The 20138-nt window shown below is 54.8% G+C and overlaps 2 protein-coding genes across 9 annotated transcripts; both read left to right on the top strand.

Moving 5' to 3' along the window:
* Positions 1 to 2567: 2567 nt before the first annotated feature.
* On the top strand, positions 2568 to 13661 carry TBC1D10B (TBC1 domain family member 10B). The gene is made up of 9 exons (XM_060124937.1): positions 2568 to 3511; positions 6923 to 7022; positions 7328 to 7435; positions 7537 to 7643; positions 10918 to 11032; positions 11159 to 11224; positions 11444 to 11633; positions 11962 to 12116; positions 12205 to 13661. The coding sequence occupies exons 1-9, from the start codon at positions 2568 to 2570 to the stop codon at positions 12772 to 12774; spliced, it is 2355 nt and encodes a 784-aa protein (XP_059980920.1). The 3' UTR covers positions 12775 to 13661.
* A 1366-nt stretch (positions 13662 to 15027) lies between these two features.
* Positions 15028 to 19898, top strand: CD2BP2 (CD2 cytoplasmic tail binding protein 2). Of its 8 annotated transcripts, none has more exons than XM_060124939.1 (7): positions 15028 to 15498; positions 16033 to 16136; positions 16361 to 16493; positions 16594 to 16778; positions 16863 to 17298; positions 17380 to 17486; positions 17553 to 19898. In XM_060124939.1, the coding sequence occupies exons 2-7, from the start codon at positions 16059 to 16061 to the stop codon at positions 17682 to 17684; spliced, it is 1071 nt and encodes a 356-aa protein (XP_059980922.1). In that variant the 5' UTR covers positions 15028 to 15498; positions 16033 to 16058; the 3' UTR covers positions 17685 to 19898. The 8 variants fall into 8 exon arrangements, 7 of the variants coding, with proteins under 7 accessions (XP_059980922.1, XP_059980921.1, XP_059980926.1 ...); XR_009535803.1 differs by lacking the exon at positions 15028 to 15498 and having other exon boundaries at positions 15508 to 16136; positions 17553 to 18285; positions 19463 to 19898; XM_060124938.1 differs by lacking the exon at positions 15028 to 15498 and adding an exon at positions 15508 to 15682.
* The last annotated feature ends 240 nt before the right edge of the window (positions 19899 to 20138 follow it).

Raw genomic sequence — 20138 nt, 5'->3', positions numbered from 1 at the left:
TTGGAAAGGTTTGAAACAGGAGAAGGACATGGTCTAGTGTGAGTCTATAATCACTTTTTTGGATACTGGTGTGAAAGTTGGAACTCAGAGGAGGGGAGTCAAGGACACCAAGAGGGAAGCTAATTGGTCACCTCCTCCTCGGTGGCTGGGATGGCCAATGGCTTCTCTCTCCAATCTGGGCTAGAACCAGCTAGGCTGACTGTGTGACTTTGAGGTACACTCTCCCACCCCTCTGGGCCTCGGTGCCCCAGTCCATTCCGTACAGTGGAGGTCTGCGGAAACTGTGGGTGAGGAAGCCCCAGGAGGCCCAAGGTTGGCAAGGACACCCGTGTCTCCTCCTCCTCCTGTTCCCTCTCCTCCTCCTCCTGTTCCCTCTAGGACCTGATGTCCTAAGGAAGTCTCCTCCTTCCCTCCCCCTCCTCCAGCCTCATACCAATGCCTCTAAGACATTTGCTTTTCTGGTCACTGGGGTCCAGGCACCTGTTGTCTCTAAGAAGAGAGACAGAGCCACCCTAAACTTAGCAGCTGCCCTTGGCCTCCTGCACTGGCCCCTCCCTGCCTCAGTCGACAGCTGCCTCACCTTATACGGTTACCATGGGGGTCCAGGCCCAGGGAGGAGCCCACTTATTACTGGGTTCTGGGAGGGGAGGAGAACTCCAAAGAGGGGGATGGGGGAAGTGCTTAGGAAGCTTGGGCCAAATGGAAAGTGGAGAAGTTGAGGAGGAGGAGATCGGGAGTGGCATATCTCAGACACTGGTTCACGGGATCTGAGTCTGAGCTGGGAGTAAGGAGCCTCAGAGAACTCAGCAACCAAGTAACTGGGAAGCTGGGAGCTAGGCCTGACTGAAATTTCAGGATGGTGGACTTTGTATGGAAATTGGAGCCCTCCTGGTGCTGAATCCTGAATCCTGGACCTCAGGGGAATGAGAGCCAGAGAGAGAAGGGGCTGGTAAAGTCAGGGCTTTGTGTTTGTGGTCTAGGGTAGCCTGGAGGGCTCATGAGATTGGGGTCTGATTTCTTAGCAGAGAATGAGGAGCACAGAGGGGTGTATCAATGAGGAGAGAGGAGTTGATGGCATGGGTCCTGGATCCCCAGAAGAACACAGATATGGGAATTCATGGTATTGGGAATTCATGATTTGGGGTCTGGGATCCCCACTAGAATGGAGGGGGCACTCAGAGGATGAGTTCCAAGGAACTGGATCCCAGATCCTGGGGAAGAGCTCAGATAGAAGGGGCTGAGGAGAGGGACTTGGGGATTGGGATACCCACAGGAAATGGTGGATCCAGAGAGATGAGTCACTTATAGGATTTTGGGGCTCTGGTTATAGTCGCCTGGGATTTGTTGCGGGCTGGAATGAGAATTAGAGGCTAAGTGAAGGGCAAGAGTACCTGATCAGAGCACTGGATCAAGTGCCCTGTGGTGGGCTTGGGAGCTGAATAGAGAATGGGGCCCACGAGAGGACTCAGGCAGGGCAGCGTGGCGCTCTTATTGGCTAACGGTTGCACCCGGTCCCCGCCCCCTCTCCGCGCTGTCCCCAACTGTCACCCCCACCTCCCGCGCTTGTCTCCGGTTGTCACCGACATCCCTGGCTTGGCACTGCCTGCTGGCAGCACCACTTCCCTTTGGATGCTGCATTGGCTGAGACAGCTGTCTATCTTCCTCCTTTTGCTAAAGTGAGAGAATGCATTCATTGGCTGACGAGGCAAATTAATCGCAAATTTGACCCTCCCCTCCCAGCTGTCATTTCTTCCTGACCTTCTTGGGAGACCCAAAGAATCCCTCAGCTCCTATCGACTGCGGAGGCTGTCTGTCACCGCCCAAATAGACATCACTGTCTGTCAATTTGACCTCCGCCTACTCCCCTTTTCATTGGCTCCCTTTTAACCATTCCTATTAGGCAGGCCCGCCTCTTCTCGCACAGCACCCGCCTCCTTCTACAGTCGTTCACTCTTCAGCCATCTTTATTGGCCAGGAGGTTCATCTTCCTGCTTTTCTATTAGTTACTCCTCCCTTCGTCCCGCCTCCTCCTGCCTTCACTCGCCCTCTCATTGGTTTTATAACCTCCGCCTTGTCTGTTTCTTCTTCCCAAATTACCCACCCCCTTCCCACCTCCAGCCCCACCCACACTTCCAACGATTGGCAGAAACCCAGTTCTCTCTCTCCTATTATTCGTCCAAGCCCTCTGACGAGGAGGGAGAAAAAAGGAGCGCGATGGGACCGCCCGCGCGCAGGCGTGAAGCGCCGAAACGCTGGCCTCTTGGCCGGCACCGGGGCTTGTGCGCAGGCGCGAGGTGGGCCGCTCGCCCGAAGCGGGAGGGAGGGGGAGGCGGCGAGAGTGCGAAAGGGGGGAGAGGGCGCGAGCGAGACCCCGGCGCCTGGCGCCCCGGGACCCGTGCCCCGGCTCCGCGCGCCGGGTGCCCCCCGCGCGCCAGCAACGACCCCGGCGCGCGCCGGGCCGCGCCCTTCGCCCTTTCCCCTTCCTCGGCGGGCGGTGGGGAGCGGCCTGAGGGGCGGCGCCTTTTGCGGCCGCCGCGGCGGGGGGATGTGAGGGGCGGCCCGCGGTCATGGAGACGGGCCCGGCGCCCCTGGTGGCCCCGCCGCGCCGTCATGGCGCCCCCGCGGCCCCGTCGCCGCCGCCCCGCGGCTCCCGGGCCGGGCCCGTCGTGGTGGTAGCTCCGGGGCCGCCAGTGACCACGGCCACTTCGGCCCCGGTCACCCTGGTGGCCCCCGGGGAGGCGCGGCCCGCATGGGTACCGGGTCCAGCCCAGACCTCGGACTCGGCCCTGGCTCCCGCCCCGACAGTCACCGGCAGCACGGAGGTGGGGCTGACCCTGGAGGCCTCACCCGAAGCCCTGAGGGCGCAGGTCTCCGACCCAGAGCCCTTGGTGCCTGAGGCTGTGGCAGGAGCCGAGAGGTCCATGGCTCTGGCCCCAGGGGCAGACTCTCCGAAGACGGAGGAGGCCAGAACCTCACCCGATCCTGGGCCAGGTACCCTCACCGGGACCTGCACCAGGACCCCTTCAAGAACGGCTCCTGGGGCCCTGACCGCCAAACCCCCGCTTGCCCCCAAGCCGGGAACCACTGTGGCCTCAGGAGTGACTGCACGGGTTGCAGCAGTGACAGCAGGACAGGTGACAAGTGGACATGGAGCTGCAGCATCAGCATCAACAGGACAGGCACCAGAGGACCCCTCAGGGCCTGGCACAGGCCCTTCAGGGACATGTGAGGCCCCGGTAGCTGTCGTGACGGTGACCCCAGCTCTGGAGCCTGCTGAAAACTCTCAGGACCTAGGCTCCACGTCCAGCCTGGGACCTGGAATCTCTGGGCCTCGAGGGCAGGCTCCAGACACTCTGAGCTACTTGGACTCCGTGAGCCTCATGTCTGGGACCTTAGAGTCCTTGGCGGATGATGTGAGCTCCATGGGCTCAGACTCGGAGATAAATGGGCTGGCCCTGCGCAAGACGGACAAGTACGGCTTCCTTGGGGGCAGCCAGTATTCGGGCAGCCTGTGAGTACCCAGCGGGCACCCAGCGGGCCTGCTTCATGGAAGTAGAGGTTGCAGGGTGGGGGGGATGATACGCCTTGCCCACGCTCTCGCTGCCCATCCTCCTCTGAGGATCCACGGGGTGATTAGTGGGAATGGGAATGCTTAACAATCCTTATCACGCCTAGAGTTTCCTGAGGTTTCTGTGGCACCAGCGTGTTAGGGTTTGAGACCAGGTGTCGGGAGTCCTGGGTTTGAGCCTAAGCCTTGCCTTTGGTGTGTGTGTGCCCTTGAGTTAGTGCCTTCCACATTTGAGTTAGTGCCTCACTTTCCTCCTCTGTGAAGTGAAAGGTTGAATGAGATTGTACCTCAGGTTGTCCCAGCTCCTTGGTGGGAAACTCCAGCTACAGGTCAGATATTCTGGAGGGTTGGCTGGACAGGGGTTCTGGTAGAGATGTTTGGTTCCTTAGGGAGAAAGTCTGGAGGGATGCAGGCAGCTCCCTTCCCCCATAGCCTTAGGTCTGATGTGGTGGTGAGGTGGGGAAGTCTGTTTGATGGAGGAGAGACTCTGAAGGTAGGGCCCGTCTGGGAAACAGAAGAGCAGTCTTGTGTTTTCACTGAAGGAAAGGGGGTGGAGGAGGCCTCTTCCCCATTTCCTCATCTCCCCAGGCGGGCTTACTCTTTCCTAGTTCCCTCCAGGGGCCTGAGTCACTTCTGAGGTGAGGGTGTGATTGCTTCTGACTTCTTCCTTCCCTCTCTTTGGATCATTGTTCCTGTACCCCTTTAACCTGCTGGTCAGTTCAGTTTACAGCACTGCCTGAGAACACCCAGTGCCAGGCCCTGTGCTGGGTACTAAGGATAAAATAATCATTTCAAGGTGCTCATCATCTAGAGGAGAGACAAATATTTAAAACAGTTGGTTTCAATATAATACGTTAGGTTTAGCCTGGAGATCATCACAGGGTTTTGTGAGCAGCTAGGGAAGGGATCTTTTGCCCAGTCTGGGCATTCAGCTGGACTGATCTGAATTGTGAAGAATGAGTAGGATTTAGTCATGGCTGTGCGTGTTGGGGTGAGGGGGACCTGCCTGGTGTTGGGGGAAGCCCTGTGGGAGGGATTGTAATCCAACAAAAAAATCAGAAAATCTTTGAGTACCAACGTTCTCGGTCCTGTGTGGGGAGGGCAACTTAAGTTTGACCCTGGTGCTTTCCCATGCATGAGGGATGCATTGCTGTACCTAATTTATAGATGAAGAAACAGGATTAGAGCAGTTGAGTGACTTGCCCCACTCAAACAATTTGGATCTGTGTGACCAATGGCACTCTCCTCAATACCCTGCTGCCCTGAGGAACTTGGATTGAATTGGGTTTTAGTGAGCCCCTCTTGTGTACCAGGCACGGTGCGGGGTGCTAATTCTCTGCTTTTTTTTTTTTTTTTTTTTTTGCGGTACGTGGACCTCTCACTGTTGTGGCCTCTCCCGTTGCGGAGCACAGGCTCCGGACGTGCAGGCCCAGCGGGCATGGCTCATGGGCCCAGCCGCTTCGCGGCATGTGGGATCTTCCCAGACCGGGGCACGAACCCGTGTCCCCTGCATCGGCAGGCGGACTCTCAACCACTGCGCCACCAGGGAAGCCCTAATTCTCTGCTTTTAATTTTGTCCCTCTAAAATCCATCTTCCATGCTGGCAGAATCAACTTCTGAGGCAAGGCTGACTGTGGCACACGTTACCTTAAAAGCTGTTAGCAGCTCAGCACTGTCCACAGGATAAAGTCCAAGCGCTTTAGCCTGCGCACAGGCTCCTTATGTTCTGGCTCTGCCAGCCTCTCTGGTCTTCTTTTCCACCGCCTTCTCACCATGCACTGTGTGCTGTGGTCCTGTTGAAGTGATTGTAGTCTTTCTCCCTTCATACTCAGGCTGTACCATCAGCCAGGAATGCCCTTCTCCCGGTCTTTCCCTGCCATGTTCTACTCAGTCCTTCATGGCTTACCTCAGATGTCCCTTCCTCCAGGAAACCTTCCCTGATATCCATTGCCCCTACTCCGATTAGGTGCCTCTTCTGTGCATCTTTGTAATTGCATTTCCCTCACATATTGCAATTATCTCCCCTGCTAGCTTGTGACCTTTTGAGGGCAGGAAAGGTATCTTACTCTTCCTGGCCTTTAGTAGAGTTTGGAATTGCCTTATGATAGAGATGAATGAGAAATCACCTTTTTTTTTTCTTTCTTTTTTGGCGGTACGCGGGCCTCTCACTGTTGTGGCCTCTCCCATTGTGGAGCACAGGCTCCAGACGCGCAGGCTCAGCGGCCGTGGCTCACGGGCCCAGCCGCTCCGCGGCATGTGGGATCCTCCCGGACCGGGGCACAAACCCGTGTCCCCTGCATCGGCAGGCAGACTCTTAACCACTGCGCCACCAGGGAAGCCCGAGAAATCACCTTTTAGTTTAAGGAGTTTCTGGGACAAAGGAAACTAACTTTAAACCTCCCATTTAACAGTCCTTTATATACAGTTTCTCAATAGTCCTCTCATAACTTTGTGATGTAGGTGGTGGCATTCCTTTTTACATTTATAAGGAAGAGACTTAGGTTATCACTTGCCAAGACTCCCCAACTTCTAAGGGACAACTGGGCTTTGAGCTCAGGTCTATCTGGAAACCCAAGCTCTTTCTTCCATTCCACTCACCTGGTACTGGCTCCTACAACTAACTGTTTCAAGACTGATGGGGTATCTTGAGTGCGAAGCTCTGAAAGAACAGTGAGCAAACAGTGCAAGGAGAGCTTCATTTGCTTGGGAATGTGGGGTGATTTCAGGGAGGAGGAGGTAGCGGAAATTGCAGATGGTGCAAGGGATCTTGAGTTTTGTAGAAGGAAACTGAGACAGTTGCTTCTAAGGGGACAGGGAAGTATGTTTGTTATGTATTTTATTTTATGGATAATAATTGCTGTTACTTACTGAGTCACTGCTATGTGTTAGCTCATATAACCTCTTAGGTAGATACTATTTTTCTCTCCATCTTACACATGAGGAAATTGAGGCTTAGAGAGTGACTTGCCCAAGGCCACACAGTGAATAGGTGGCAAACCTAGAACTTGGATCCAGGTCTAATGCAAAGTGTAGCTTTTCAGTATTCCGTGCTCTCTCCCCAAACTTGTATATGTCTTAAGTGGGATTTGAACACAGCCTCTGTATAGCGATTCAACATGAGAATGTGATCTCTGTTCAGAGATTCCAAGGAAATTCCATTTAGTGTGGTGAACTAGGACCTTGGATGGCCAGAATGACCAGACATCCTAATGTTTGGTATTGGTAGCTCACAAAATGCTTTTATGGTCTGATCTCTCATGTTTGAGCTTGGGGAAGTGGCTTGCCTCAGTCCCCCCAGCAATCTGGATTTTATACTACTGCTACTGACCTCTTCCATACTCCCCATATCCTCAGAGAGAGCTCCATTCCTGTGGATGTGGCTCGGCAGCGGGAGCTCAAATGGCTGGAGATGTTCAGTCACTGGGATAAATGGCTTTCACGGCGTTTCCAGAAGGTTTGAGAAGGCTGTGGTGGGCAGGGCAATGGACGTGGTGGGGGTGGGGAGGACAGGGTGGGCCCTTGTGCTCTGGGGAAGCCCAGGAACCTGATAGTATCTGCTCTCCGGACCATGTTGGGGGTAGGTGGTACTTGGGCCTTGGGGGAGGAGTAGCTTTAAAGATAGAAGGCCAGGCGGGGTCCAGTGGAGTGAAGCCTATGGGATGTGGTACGAGTGTCCCAGGGAGCCCAAGGACTGCTGGGGAAAGCTTGGAGGCTGTGCCTGCCACTGAAGCTGTTCCCCTGCCTGCCACTCTGCCTTAGGTGAAGCTGCGCTGCCGGAAGGGGATCCCATCCTCCCTCAGAGCCAAGGCCTGGCAGTACTTGTCCAATAGCAAGGAACTCCTGGAGCAGAACCCGGGCAAGTTTGAGGTGCGCACAGCTCCAGGGTGTGGGGACGTGTGACAGTGTCTGTGTGAAGGGTATCATCAGTTCCCCCAGATCCTGAGATAATCTCAGCTGTCCCACTGCAGGAGTTGGAACGGGCTCCTGGGGACCCTAAGTGGCTGGATGTGATTGAGAAGGACCTGCACCGTCAGTTCCCTTTCCATGAGATGTTTGCTGCTCGAGGCGGGCATGGGTAAGGCGACCTGACTATATGAGTCAGTGGTGGATACAGGGCTGGGTTGAAAGCAGTCTTGCCTTCCAGAACTTCTACAGGAGTGGCCCTTAATGGATTGAGTGTCTAGCCATGTTGAAGGAAGTCTCCTGGGAGGGAGACTGTGATTCAGGGTGATGGGGGTGGGGTGGGGTGCTGGTGAGGGGAAGGGGAGGCACATCAAGGGCTCATTGAAGAGGTTGCATTTGAACTAGGTTTTAAAGGATAGATGGGAGCAGAGCAAGGGGCAGGTTTTTCCTGGCTTGGGGGTTATGTAAGCTGTGTCTGGGCAGTGGGGTTGGGTAGAGCTGAGGCTGGAAAAGCAATTAAGGGCCCTTAAATGCTGTGCCCAGGCCCTTCGATCTTTGTTCTGTTTGCCCGGCTTCCTCACGAAGGCTATAGATCGCTTCCTAGTAGTGTGTGATGTTTTTAGGTGGTTCTCAGCTCCTTGTGGGAGCATGTGGATGGACATTTAACAGTAGGTTCATCCTTTCAGCAAATATTAGTCAAGCGTCTGCTATCTGCCAGGTACTGTTTTAGCTACAGATGACAGCTGCCCCCTCAGGGCTTATATTTTAGTAAGGATAGACAATAAATAAAAGAATGAAAGTATGTTGTGTGTACAATGGTGGTAAATAGAAGAGTTTAAAGCAAGAAAGGGGAAAAGAGAATGTGAGCCGAGATTTGGTTACAAGTGACCTGATCTGACTTGTGTTTTAAAAAGATCATTCTGGGACTTCCCTGGCCGTCTAGTGGTTAAGACTCTGTGCTTCCACTGCGGGGGGCATGGGTTTGATCCCTGGTTGGGGAACTAAGATCCCACATGCTGCGCAGCACGGCTGGAAGAAAAAAAAAAGGATCATTTCTGGCTGCTGTGCTGACAATAGACTATAGGAGACAAGGGCAGAAGCAGAGAGACCAGGTAGACTATTTCCATAATCCAGGAAAGAGATGATGATAGATAGACCAGGATGGTAGCTGTGAAACTGGATATATTTTGAAGGTAAAGCCAAAAGAATTTGCCAGTGGATTAGATGTGGAGAGAGAGAGAGAGAGAGAGAGAGAGAGAGAGAGAGAGAGTGTGTGTGTGTGTGTGTGTGTGTGAGTGAGAGTGAGAGAGAGAGAGAGAGAGAGAGAGATAGTAGTTAAGGAAGACTCTCAAGGTTTTTGGTCTTAGAAACTAGAATGAATGGAGTTGCAATATACTGATATGGATGGGAAAACTGGGGGGAACGTAGGCTTAAAGGGTATATCAGGAGCTCATTTTTGGAATGTGAAGTTTGAAATACTCACTGGATATCCAGATGGAGATGCCAAGTAAGCTGGATGTACAGTGGACACAACATCCAGGGCGAGGTTTAAACTGGAGACAGATTGGAAATTGAGAGTTGTCAGGCTCTACACGGGACCAGATCTCACCCATGGGACTAGATGAGGTCATCAAGGCAGCAAGTGTAGATATGAAAGGAAGCTGTTCAAAGATTGAGCCCTGCAGCTCCAACATTTCAAGAATGGGAAGATGAGAAAGAACCTGTAAAGGAGCCTGGAAGAAGCTGGTGAGGTATAACGAAAACCAGGAGAGTGTGATTCCTGGAAGCAAAGTGAAGAGGGGTTTCGGGATCAGCTGTATGAAATGCTGCTGACGGGTCAAGTAAAGTGAAGTCTGCAAATCGACCTCTGGATTTAGCAATGTGGAGGTCATTGGTGACCTTGATAAAAGCAGTTTTGTGTGGAGCAGTGGGCTAAAGCCTGACTGGAGGATGGGAGGAAAGAACTTGAAGATAGCAAGTCTGTACTCTAGGTGGGTTTGGCTGAATAGGTAGGAAAGAAACGATGTGGTATTCAGAGGGGAAGGCTGGGTAGAGAGAGGTTTTTGTTTGTTTTTTGGCCATGCCCTGTGGCATGCGGGGTCTTATTTTCCCGACCAGGGCTCGAACCCGCACCCCCTGCAGTGGAAGCATGGAGTCTTAACCATTGGGCCGCCAGGGAAGTCACGAGGTGTTTTTTTTTTTTTAAGCTAGAAGAAATGACATGTTGGTATGCCAGCCTCTGTAGTTAGAGAAAAATGGATGACGCACAAACAATGGGAAGGTTGCTGGAGGGATGGCCTGTGTAGGCGAGAGGGGATGGGACCCAGTGTCCAAGTGGAAAGGCTGTGGTTGGCCAGGATCACAGATAGTTCACCCATAGCAACAGGGGAGAAGGCAGGGGCACAGAAGCAGGCAGGTGGGTGAATGTAGCATGGGAGCTTAGGGAAGTTACATGTTTATTTTAATATATATTAGATGAAATAACTAGTATATCAAACCTGTCATTTCATGGACGTTATTACAAAGTGGAGAAAAAATAAATAATAGTGGGGTGGTGTGCAGATAAAGCACAAATGAAGATCACACTCCAGTGACTGAATTTTGAGAAACACTATGTAAGCAGTGGTCAGGTGTGTGTGACTGGAGGCAGGGAGAGGATCTGGGAGGTTATTACATCGTCCTGGTTAAGAGATGAAGGTCTGAGCTGCTCAGTGGCTGTGGCGGCGGAGAGAGGGAATAGACGTGCGGAGAGAGGGAATAGACGTGAATAAAATTCAGAAGGTAGTGTTGATGCGACTTGATAATTAGCTGTGGGGAGTGATGGAAGGCTCGCTGTTTTCTGATGTGGGGCTGAGGGGATGGGATTCCCACACACAGAGATGGGGCACCCTCAGGGAAGAGGAACAGATCTAGGGCAGAGAGTTTATTCTTTTGGATGCAGAGACAAGAGAAAGGTCTGAGGCACAGCTGGCTTCCCAAGCCTACACCGAGAACCAGGGCTCTGCCCGGCGGGACTGATGAATTCCAGACAGATAAGGCGGGGCCTGCCCTGGGAGAGTGCCTGGTCTGGGGCAGTAAAAGCATTCAGACAGTGCCAGAGGAGGGCTGACGCTGTTGAAAAGCTTCCTGAAGATGACCTTGAAGGTTTACGGGATGGGAGCAGACAGAGAGGGAGCACAGCCCGTGTGGGGACACGGGTGGGGAGCACGTGGGTGTGCAGGCAAGGGCGGAAGCCTAGAGCCTGGAACAAAGCTTAGGTTACGGTCTGAGTCTTTGGCTTAAGCTTGATAGGCAGGATTAGGAAGGTGGATAGAGGTTGTGGTGGTAAAGCTCTGGGGTTGATCTGCCACGGGATATAGGGGGGCTCTCGGGGGGTGCGGGTTAGTTTGGGGGCGAGAGCTCCCAACTCCTGTGACTTTCCTCATGGTCTTTCCCCATACCCACAGGCAACAGGACCTGTATCGAATCCTGAAGGCCTACACTATCTACCGGCCTGACGAGGGCTACTGCCAGGCCCAGGCCCCCGTGGCCGCAGTGCTGCTCATGCACATGCCTGCTGAGGTCAGCAGACGCTGGGCCTGGTTGGGGAGGGGCTGGGAGGATCTTGGCCTACAGTGGTGATGGGGGAGCTCCCTCCTCCCTGTTTCTCAGGCCCCATCCCTCCCTCCTTGTTCTTGCCCTTCTCAGCAAGCCTTTTGGTGCCTGGTGCAGATCTGCGACAAGTACCTCCCCGGTTACTATAGTGCAGGGCTGGTGAGTGTCTGGAGGCTGGGTGCAACTGGGGCTGTGACTTTTCCCCAAGACTGCAGGGTGGTCCTTGTCCTGCCCCACGCTGTACCATTCTGTCCCTCTGTTCTGGGCCTCTCCTACTGAGGTGAGGATCCCACTTCGTGGATGGGTACTGACTACCAGGGCCGGTTCGACCCCAAGGGTCCTCAGCAGGCCTCTTCTCATGGTTTGTCCCACTTTCAGGAGGCCATTCAACTGGATGGAGAAATCTTTTTTGCGCTGTTGCGCCGGGCCTCCCCACTGGCACATCGGCACCTGCGACGGCAGCGCATTGACCCCGTGCTGTACATGACAGAATGGTTCATGTGCATCTTTGCCCGCACTCTTCCCTGGGCTTCAGTGCTACGTGTCTGGGATATGTTCTTCTGTGAAGGTACTTCTGTAGCCATTTCAGGCCATGACGGGGCTGCGGTTTCCATGGTGGCTGCCAGAGGGTGGCCTGCTGACATAAGGCTTCACTGGAAGATGTCTTGGGGCTGGAGAAACTGAGGCCTGATCTTGTTGGCTCTGCCACCAGCCCACACCTTGCTTTACCTCCCAGGAACCTAAAACCCATGGCAGCTTGTTTCCCTTCTTAGGGCCTCAGTTTCCTCATTTGTAAGGTTGGCAGTAGACAGGGATGGGGGCTGTGAGTCCCTTCTAAATGGGACAGGCTGAGATCCTGGGCTTATCATCCAGCCTCTCTTCCTTGGACCCTGCAGGCGTCAAGATCATCTTCCGGGTGGCCCTGGTGCTGCTGCGGCACACGCTGGGCTCTGTGGAGAAGCTGCGCTCCTGCCAAGGCATGTATGAAACCATGGAGCAGCTGCGCAATCTGCCCCAACAGTGCATGCAGGAGGACTTCCTGGTGCATGAGGTAGGCCCTAGCCTTAGCATACCTCACACCTGCTTTGGCCCATCCCCATCCCCAATCTTATTCTGGTACCTGTTTCTTCTCCATCTAGGTGACCAACCTCCCAGTGACAGAAGCACTGATTGAGCGAGAGAACTCGGCCCAGCTCAAGAAGTGGCGGGAAACCCGGGGCGAGCTGCAGTATCGGCCCTCACGGAGACTACACGGTTCCCGGGCGATCCATGAGGAGCGTCGGCGGCAGCAGCCACCCCTGGGCCCCTCCTCCAGCCTCCTCAGCCTCCCTGGCCTCAAGAGCCGAGGCTCTCGGGCAGCTGGAGGGGCCCCCTCTCCACCCCCTCCTGTCCGCAGGGCCAGTGCTGGGCCTGCCCCAGGGCCTCTGGTCACCGCTGAGGGACTGCATCCATCCCTTCCTTCGCCTACTGGCAACAGCACCCCGCTGGCTCCCAGCAAGGAGGCCCGGAGGCAGGAGAAGGAGCGGCAGAAACAGGAAAAGGAACGTGAGAAGGAGCGGCAGAAGCAGGAGAAGGAGCGGCAGAAGCAGGAGAAGAAGGCTCAGGGCAGGAAGCTCTCGCTGCGTCGGAAGGCAGATGGACCCCCAGCCCCCCAGGATGGCGGGGACAGGTCCTCAGCATCAGAGGCCCGGCAGGATGCTTACTTCTGACCTCTGCCCTGGGGCTGGACTGCAGGGCCCTCTCTTCTTCCCTCAGCCAAGAGCAGGCCTTGGCCTGGGGTGCTGCTCCCGGCCCCCTTGGCAGGCTGTCCCTCCTTCTGAGGAAAGTGGCTTGATTCCCCGTCTCCTTGCCAGCTGCTGATCCCTACACGGCCAGGACAGTCAGAGTACGTGGGGCAGCTGCATTTCCCTGGGGCAGCAGCAAACAAGTCTGGAGCCCTCCAGTTAGGCCCAGCTGGGGTCTCTGTCACTCCTGCCCCGATTCCCTCTGGGATCCCTTCCCAGGTGCTGTCCTGATTGGCCTTTTGTCACCACAGGGGTGACTTTTGGCAATGGGAGTCAGCGGTTTTCAGATTCTTACACTCCAGTCACTCCCCTTACCCATGAAGTGGAGCTGGGTTCCTTTTCCCTTCTTCAGTCCTGCCTGTCTCCCCCCACTTCCTGGTGGGGGGCCCAGGCTCTTCGTGTTCTCCTTCTGGACATCTCTGTGTTGTAATTATGTACGGAGGACCCGGTTGGCCCAGGGTGGGGGTGTTCACTCTCTTCTTTGGTTTTCCTCCACCATGTTCTTGCACGCTGGTTTATTTAAGGGGACATGCACTGGAGCAGGAAATGTCCCCCACTTCCCCACCACCACCCTCCTTGCTCTCCTTCCTCTTCACCTACCTTTCTCTGTATTCTCAGGCCTCCCCTGCTTTGTCTCACCAGGGCTCCCACCTTTCACCTTGTTCCCTTCCAACTCTCCAGCCCCTACCTGGGTAAGGGGTCTTCCCTTGAGCACCAGGGGGTGAAACCCAATGTTTACATTTTCTTCTGTCTCTGCCCCCACCCTGTGTGGCGCTTTGAGGAACCGGAAAAGAACCTGCTGTTGTACCTGGGCCTGTCTCCTGCATTGTTATTTGATGAAGGGGGTTAGAATAAGGACAAGGAGGGAGGAAGTGACGGAGCTAGTCAGGATGTGGGTGTCTCTTGAAGCAATCGGCTGGTCTCCTGGTCTCGGCAGGTAGGTACCTTTTGGCCTTTGGTCTATTAGTCACTCATCAACAGACAGTGGTTGAGCTCCCACTCCACCTCTGCCTGGGATCCACTGCCTCCGTTGTCACTGGCCTCCTGGAGCTGTCTGTGTGCCGCCTGCAGCACCCGGATCTCCTTCCCAGAGTGCTCGTGCAACTCCTGCAAGCTGGAGAGGGTACTGCCCTCTCTGTACTGTGGGGAGCCACAGTCCTCTGGGGGTGAGCTGGTCTCTTGTCCAGCTGCCTGGCACAGCTCCTGGTGCTGGGCCTCCAGAGAGCGTAGCAGCACAGCCAGGCTCCCAGCTTCTCCTGATTTTCTGCTGCCGGCTTGTAGGCCTGCCCACCTTCTACCCCTGGGGTCAGGATGGTAAAGGCGTAGGGTTCTGTGGCCCCAAGGCGTGGCTTCACTGGCAGTTCTCTAAAAGGATGAGGCTCAGGGGTGTGTGGGTCAGCCTGGTACCAGTTCCAGGTAGAAGAGGAGGTTTCCCCGGAGGATAACCCAGCGGTGCTGGTAGCTGGTATTTCTGGCCCCCTCCTTTAGCAGGATGCCCTCCCGGTCCAGAGCCTGTGTTCCGTAGCCACGGAAGAAACTGAGCACGGACTTGTGCAGTTTCACGGTAGTGCATCCTGGGAGGAAACCCTAGGGGCAGGAGAAAGGAGGGGTGGACCATCTGGTATCCTAGGGACCCCAGCTGCCCCCAGTGCCCTCCTCTGGCTCCAGTAGGCTCTTTCTGGGCCCAGCCTTGGCCTACTGGGATTCAGACTCTGAGTATCCTCAAGAGGTAGAGGTCTTATACCCTGAGCACTGGGACCTACTCCCACTTTCCAACCCCAGCTCTGCCCCTTGGGATAGAGTACAAAACCTGGGCAGGGGCTGCTGGGCTGGGGTCCTGTTTTGGCGGGGGTGGGGGGCACGGGTATCCACTACTGCTCTTTTCCAGGCGTACCTGAGATGAGGGCACAAGGGACCTCTGGCCTCGGTACTGGGCACAGGTGCCACTGCCACCTCTCCTATTATGGCTTTTCCCACCTCAGAAACCAGGAAATTGCCCAGGTGGTAGGCGTGGGGTAAATGACTTCCCCTGGGTCCTAAAAGGAGCTGGGCTGGGAAAATGCCCCAGGAGAACCGAGCAACCCCTCTGGGACAAGAGCAAGGCCGCACCTCGAACTAGGAGAGGGCGGACAACGGAACGCTGAGAGTAGGAAGGCAGGATCTCTAATGAGATGATGAAAGGCGCAGAGCCAGCCCTGGAGAAAACGAGACTCAACCGGGGAAAGGGAAACAAGGGCAGGGACCCAGCGGCCCTGCTGGGACTTTGCCCCTCCATCGTGACCCTGGGCGCCCCTTTAGGTAAAGCGCGCTCCGCTTTCTCCCCAGAGCCTCTACTGCTGTAGGAGGGAATTGAGACCACTTCCGGCCATTCCTCTCGTCCGATCAGGGTCTAGGCGTTCATACGTGCCCTCTGCTCGCCATCGTCGCCCCACACGTCTCACGTCACTTCTGGGAGGGGGGTGTCTTTCCCCGCTCAGCGCGTACTTCCGCCCTCTCCTTCAGTTAGTCCTCTAACACGAGTGAAGCCACTTCCGGCCTTCCCCGGCGCCTTCCGCAGTTCTCTTCCGGGTGGTGGCGGGCGGGTGACCCGGATGTAGTCCTGGCGAAAACCAGTCTCCCTGGATTCCCCCGCCTTTCCTGGGTCTTTAGGTGAGCGCGCGCCGGCGGGGTTGCTGGAGTCCTCATGGCTCTGCTGCCACTCTGATTTGTACACAGCCCAGGACAGTTGGGGGTCACCCCACGGAGTCGGGAGTTCGGCGCAGGGAGGAGCGGGGCTGCCAGGGTGCCAGGTCCTGGGTTCGCCGAGGCCCCGCTGGCTGCGAGGAAGCTGGAGGTGGTTGAGCGGGTGTCTGCTCGCGGAGCAACGTCGCGCCCAGGACTGCGGGGGCCGGGAATGGTGGTGGTCACGCGGGGGAGCCCGTCTCAAGGGGGGGGTGCCCGTGGGGAGCTCCTCCGCGCGTCCACCTCTCCATCCCCGCTCCAGCAGCTCTTTCGGATGCCAGACCAAGTCCTGGGGGCCTCTTGGCTGCCAGCTCCCCTTTCGGCCCCTGATTCTGTGCTCCCTCCCCTCCCAAACTGGATCCAGTACCGACTAAGGGAAAGATATGTCGTGCGGGAGATCCTCTCGCGGTGAGTATTCTCCTCACCCAGTTCCTTTAATCTGCACCCTTTTCCTCGGCTCAGCTTGAGAAAGGCTCCTCTGTCCAGTCATGCCAAAGAGGAAAGTGACCTTCCAAGGCGTGGGAGATGAGGATGATGAGGATGAAATCAGTCCCCCCAAGAAAAAGGTGAGGGGGCCAGATTCCTGCATTCTGGGGAGGAGTGATGGGAGGAAAAAAAGCTAGAAGCCAAGAGAGAAATCTGGAGGGATAAAGAAAAGGTGGAAAGGGCTAGCTTTTCTATGTGCTCTGAGAAATGGGTTTGCAGGATTTTCAGTTTGAGTCTAGATCCTAGAGTATTTTGAGTAATAGCCAGTAACCTGCATCTCTCGATTTCTGACTGCTGCCCACAGTTGGTGGACCCTGTGGCTGGGGCAGGAGGTCCTGGGAGCCGCTTCAAAGGCAAACACTCTTTGGACAGCGATGAGGAGGATGATGATGAAGGGTCCAGCAAATATGACATCCTGGCCTCAGAAGATGTAGAAGGTGAGCTATAGCCAAGAACTGACTTTCTGCTGGAGGACCAAATAGGGGTTTCTGAGGTCACAGAGCACAGGAGGCTCCTGTCTCATTTTTGCATTCCTAGCATGGGACGCCTGTGTCTTTGGTGCAGGTCAGGAAGCAGCCACACTCCCCAGTGAGGGAGGTGTGCGGATCACACCCTTCAACCTGCAGGAAGAGATGGAGGAAGGCCACTTTGATGCTGATGGCAACTATTTCCTGAACCGGGAAGCTCAGATCCGAGACAGCTGGCTGGACAACATTGATTGGGTGAGGGCCAGAGGTGGACGTGGCTGGGCCTGGGCCTTGCTGGCAGTTTGTCAGAAACAAAACCTTCCCATTTTCACATTGCAGGTAAAGATCAGGGAGCGGCCGCCCAATCAGCGGCCGCCGTCAGACTCAGAGGAGGAGGACAGCTTGGGCCAGACACCAATGAGCGCCCAAGCCCTCCTGGAGGGCCTTCTGGAGCTGATGTTGCCAAGAGAGACAGTGGCTGGGGCACTGAGGCGCCTGGGAGCCCGAGGAGGAGGCAAAGGGGGCAGCAAGGGGCCTGGGCGGCCCAGTTCCCCCCAGCGCCTGGACCGGCTCTCCGGGTTGGCTGACCAGATGGTGGCTCGGGGCAACCTCGGAGTGTATCAGGAGACAAGGGAACGATTGGCCATGCGGCTGAAGGGGTTGGGGTGCCAGACCCAGGGACCCCGTGACCCCACAGCCCCACCCTCCCTGGACATGTTTGCTGAGGAAGTGGCGGAGGGGGAGCTGGAGACCCCAACCCCTGCCCAGAGAGGAGGTAAGATTGAAGGGCAGAGGAGGGATGTTGTGGGCAGGGGCAGGCCCCTTGAGGTCCAGATGGCTCTGCCTGTTATTTTAGACGCAGAGTCGCCCGGAGATGGTCTGGCCGACGTGATGTGGGAATATAAGTGGGAGAACACAGGGGATGCTGAGCTGTATGGACCCTTCTCCAGCACCCAGATGCAGGTAAAATCCTTTCTTCTTCACTTTGCCTCTTCTCTCCCTCCCCCCACCCCATTAGTCCACCCCCAGCTCTGCCCTCTCTTCTTGCAGACCTGGGTGAATGAAGGCTATTTCCCGGACGGTGTGTATTGCCGGAAGATGGACACCCCCGGCGGACAGTTCTACAATTCCAAACGGATTGATTTTGACCTCTACACCTGAGCCTACTGAGGGCCGAGTTTGGTGGCCCCTTCTTTCCTGGATTCTGCGGAGGAGGCCCCAGCTGCCTTAGGCAGTGAGGATATCGGGGGCCACTTTTCAGTCAACTTCCTTTCCCCAATAAAAGCCTTTAGTTGTGTATTAGGGCCTTGGCTGGGCTGATGGCCAGAAGTTGGGAACGTTTTCCAGACCCCTTTGGACTTGCTTTGGCCCTTGAGTGTTTCCTTTCATGAAGTTCCTCCTTGGGAGTTTGTCTCTGGTCCCTTGAACCACTTCGCCTTTGTTTACCAGTCCTCGGGGCAGAGCTGGGCCTGTCAGGTGTCTTGTGGCCTCCCAACCTGACTTTGTTCACCATCTAAAAATCTCTCCACTCACATGCCGTTCTCCAGAGTTCTCTGGCAATTCTTGTTTTGCTGTTTTTAGGTCTTTGGCTTTTAGGACCTAAGATGCTCTGCTTTTCAGCCAGTGCAGGACAGAGCCCCAGAAGTGGAGACTTTAGGCCTGGAAAGGCTGGGACATCTGTTGGGAGTGAGCAGGAAAGCTGATACTCACTGGCTCCCCACTGCCTCAGACTTCTTAGAAGTGGATAGAAACGGCCTCTTAGGTAAAGTCTAGACTCAATGTTGGCACTTGAAGGACCTTTCAAGGCCACCTGGGCCAGTCATGCTTTGTACAGGCACAGAGGTGGGCAGTGTCTCACTGGAGGTTACACAGCACATCAGAGGGCGGGCCCAGACCCAGTGGGCTCCCTTCGAAGACCTTTCCTGGCACCAGGGCTTTTCTGTCTGGCCTTGGAAGCCCTGTGGCTTACGTTTTCTGGGCTTCCACAATGTGTCTGACACTGGTTAGTGCCTTGAGGGAACTGAGAGAACTGGGCTGGTCACCTCCCAGGAATTCAGAGTCAGGGGGAGGGATTGGGAGGAAGACTGATATGCATAATTGTATAGTCTGAACCAAACACCTTCCACCTCCCACCGGTGCTGCCTTATGCCTCTTCTCACTCACACCAATTAGTTCTCTACCTTGGCCCTCTGTTGGAGTTTTATGGGGAGCTGTAACATCACTCCGCAGAGATTCTGAATGAATCGATCTAGGTAATGGCCTGGTGTTTGGGGCTTTAAAAAGCTCCCAGGTGTTTCCCACATGCAGCCAGGTGGAAAACCACTGGGCCTGACTCCAGGACTGAGGTTACACCTGGGGAAAGGGGCCGTTTCGTGGACCCTGCTGTGGTGGAGCTGAGCATGGGTGTGGCCGGGGCTCTGGTGGAGTCTGTTACCTACGGGAGAGTCAAGCACCAGAGCCGTGGGGGCAGATGGGAGGGTGGAAGGAGTCAGGCTTGGAACCAGGAAAGGCTGGAGGGGCGGCATGGGGATACTTGATGCTCTAGTGAGGCACCCAACTTATATAATAATTAACTACTATAATAACTAGGCCCATTCTAGTGCTAGCCCAGACCTGGATTCATTGACTTTAAGATGCCTTCAATTGTAAGATGTCTTACTTTATGTGTCAGTTAGAAAGAAAAGCCTGCGCATTGCAGTTGTAAGATGTCATTGGTTCAGAGCTGCCTCCTGATTTCAGAAATGTTCCAAAGTGAAAAACAGATGTCTTAGGACCAGTGAAATACAGTGTTCACGTTTATATCCCCAGTGACCGACTCATGGGAGGTACTTAGTGTTTGGTGAATAGATGGAAGCTATGGGGGGCAGTTCCCCTGGATGTCCCAAAGGCACCCCGGGCTCCACAATCCAAAGCTGATCTCACCTTCCCCACCTGTACAGCCTCCTGTGTTCACCTCCCTGAAGACATCATGTGTAGGCAGAATAATGGCCCCCAGAGATGGCCACTTGTGAATATATGACTATATGGCAAAAGGGACCTTGAAATGTGCTTATGTTAATGACTGAGATGGGGAGATTATTCTGGATTATTGAGGTGGGCCTAGTGTAACCACAAGGGTCCTATTACATGAAAGGGACTGAGGCGGGTCAAAGTGAGAGGGAGATGAAGATGTTATACCCACGGCTGGGTTTGAAGATGGAAGAAGGGGCCATGTACCGAGGAATGCAGCAGCCTATAGAAGCTGGAAGAGGCAAGAAAACGGGTTCTTCCCAGAGTCTCCACAAAGAAATGCAGCCCCACTGTGGGTTTTAGCCCAGTGAAAACCATTTTGGACTTTTGACCTCTTCTAGAACTAATAAAATCGTGTTGTTTTAAGTTGTTAAGTTTGGGGTCACTTGTTATAGCTTCAATAGGAAACTAACACTCCATCCAGCTGAATGCCTCTCCTTCATGAGCATCAGTAAATTCTCTCTACCTCCGCCATGTCCCTGTTTCAAGCCCCTATCAACACTTAACTCCCTTGCCTTTAAAAAAACAAACTGTGTACATATTTATGTGTGTGTACATATATAAAAATGTATATAAAAATACATACATATTTTTATATAAGCTTTG

This window comes from Lagenorhynchus albirostris, chromosome 15, assembly GCF_949774975.1.
Source record: "Lagenorhynchus albirostris chromosome 15, mLagAlb1.1, whole genome shotgun sequence".
NCBI classification, from domain to species: Eukaryota; Metazoa; Chordata; class Mammalia; order Artiodactyla; family Delphinidae; genus Lagenorhynchus; species Lagenorhynchus albirostris.
This window is presented reverse-complemented; position numbering and strand designations above follow the sequence as displayed.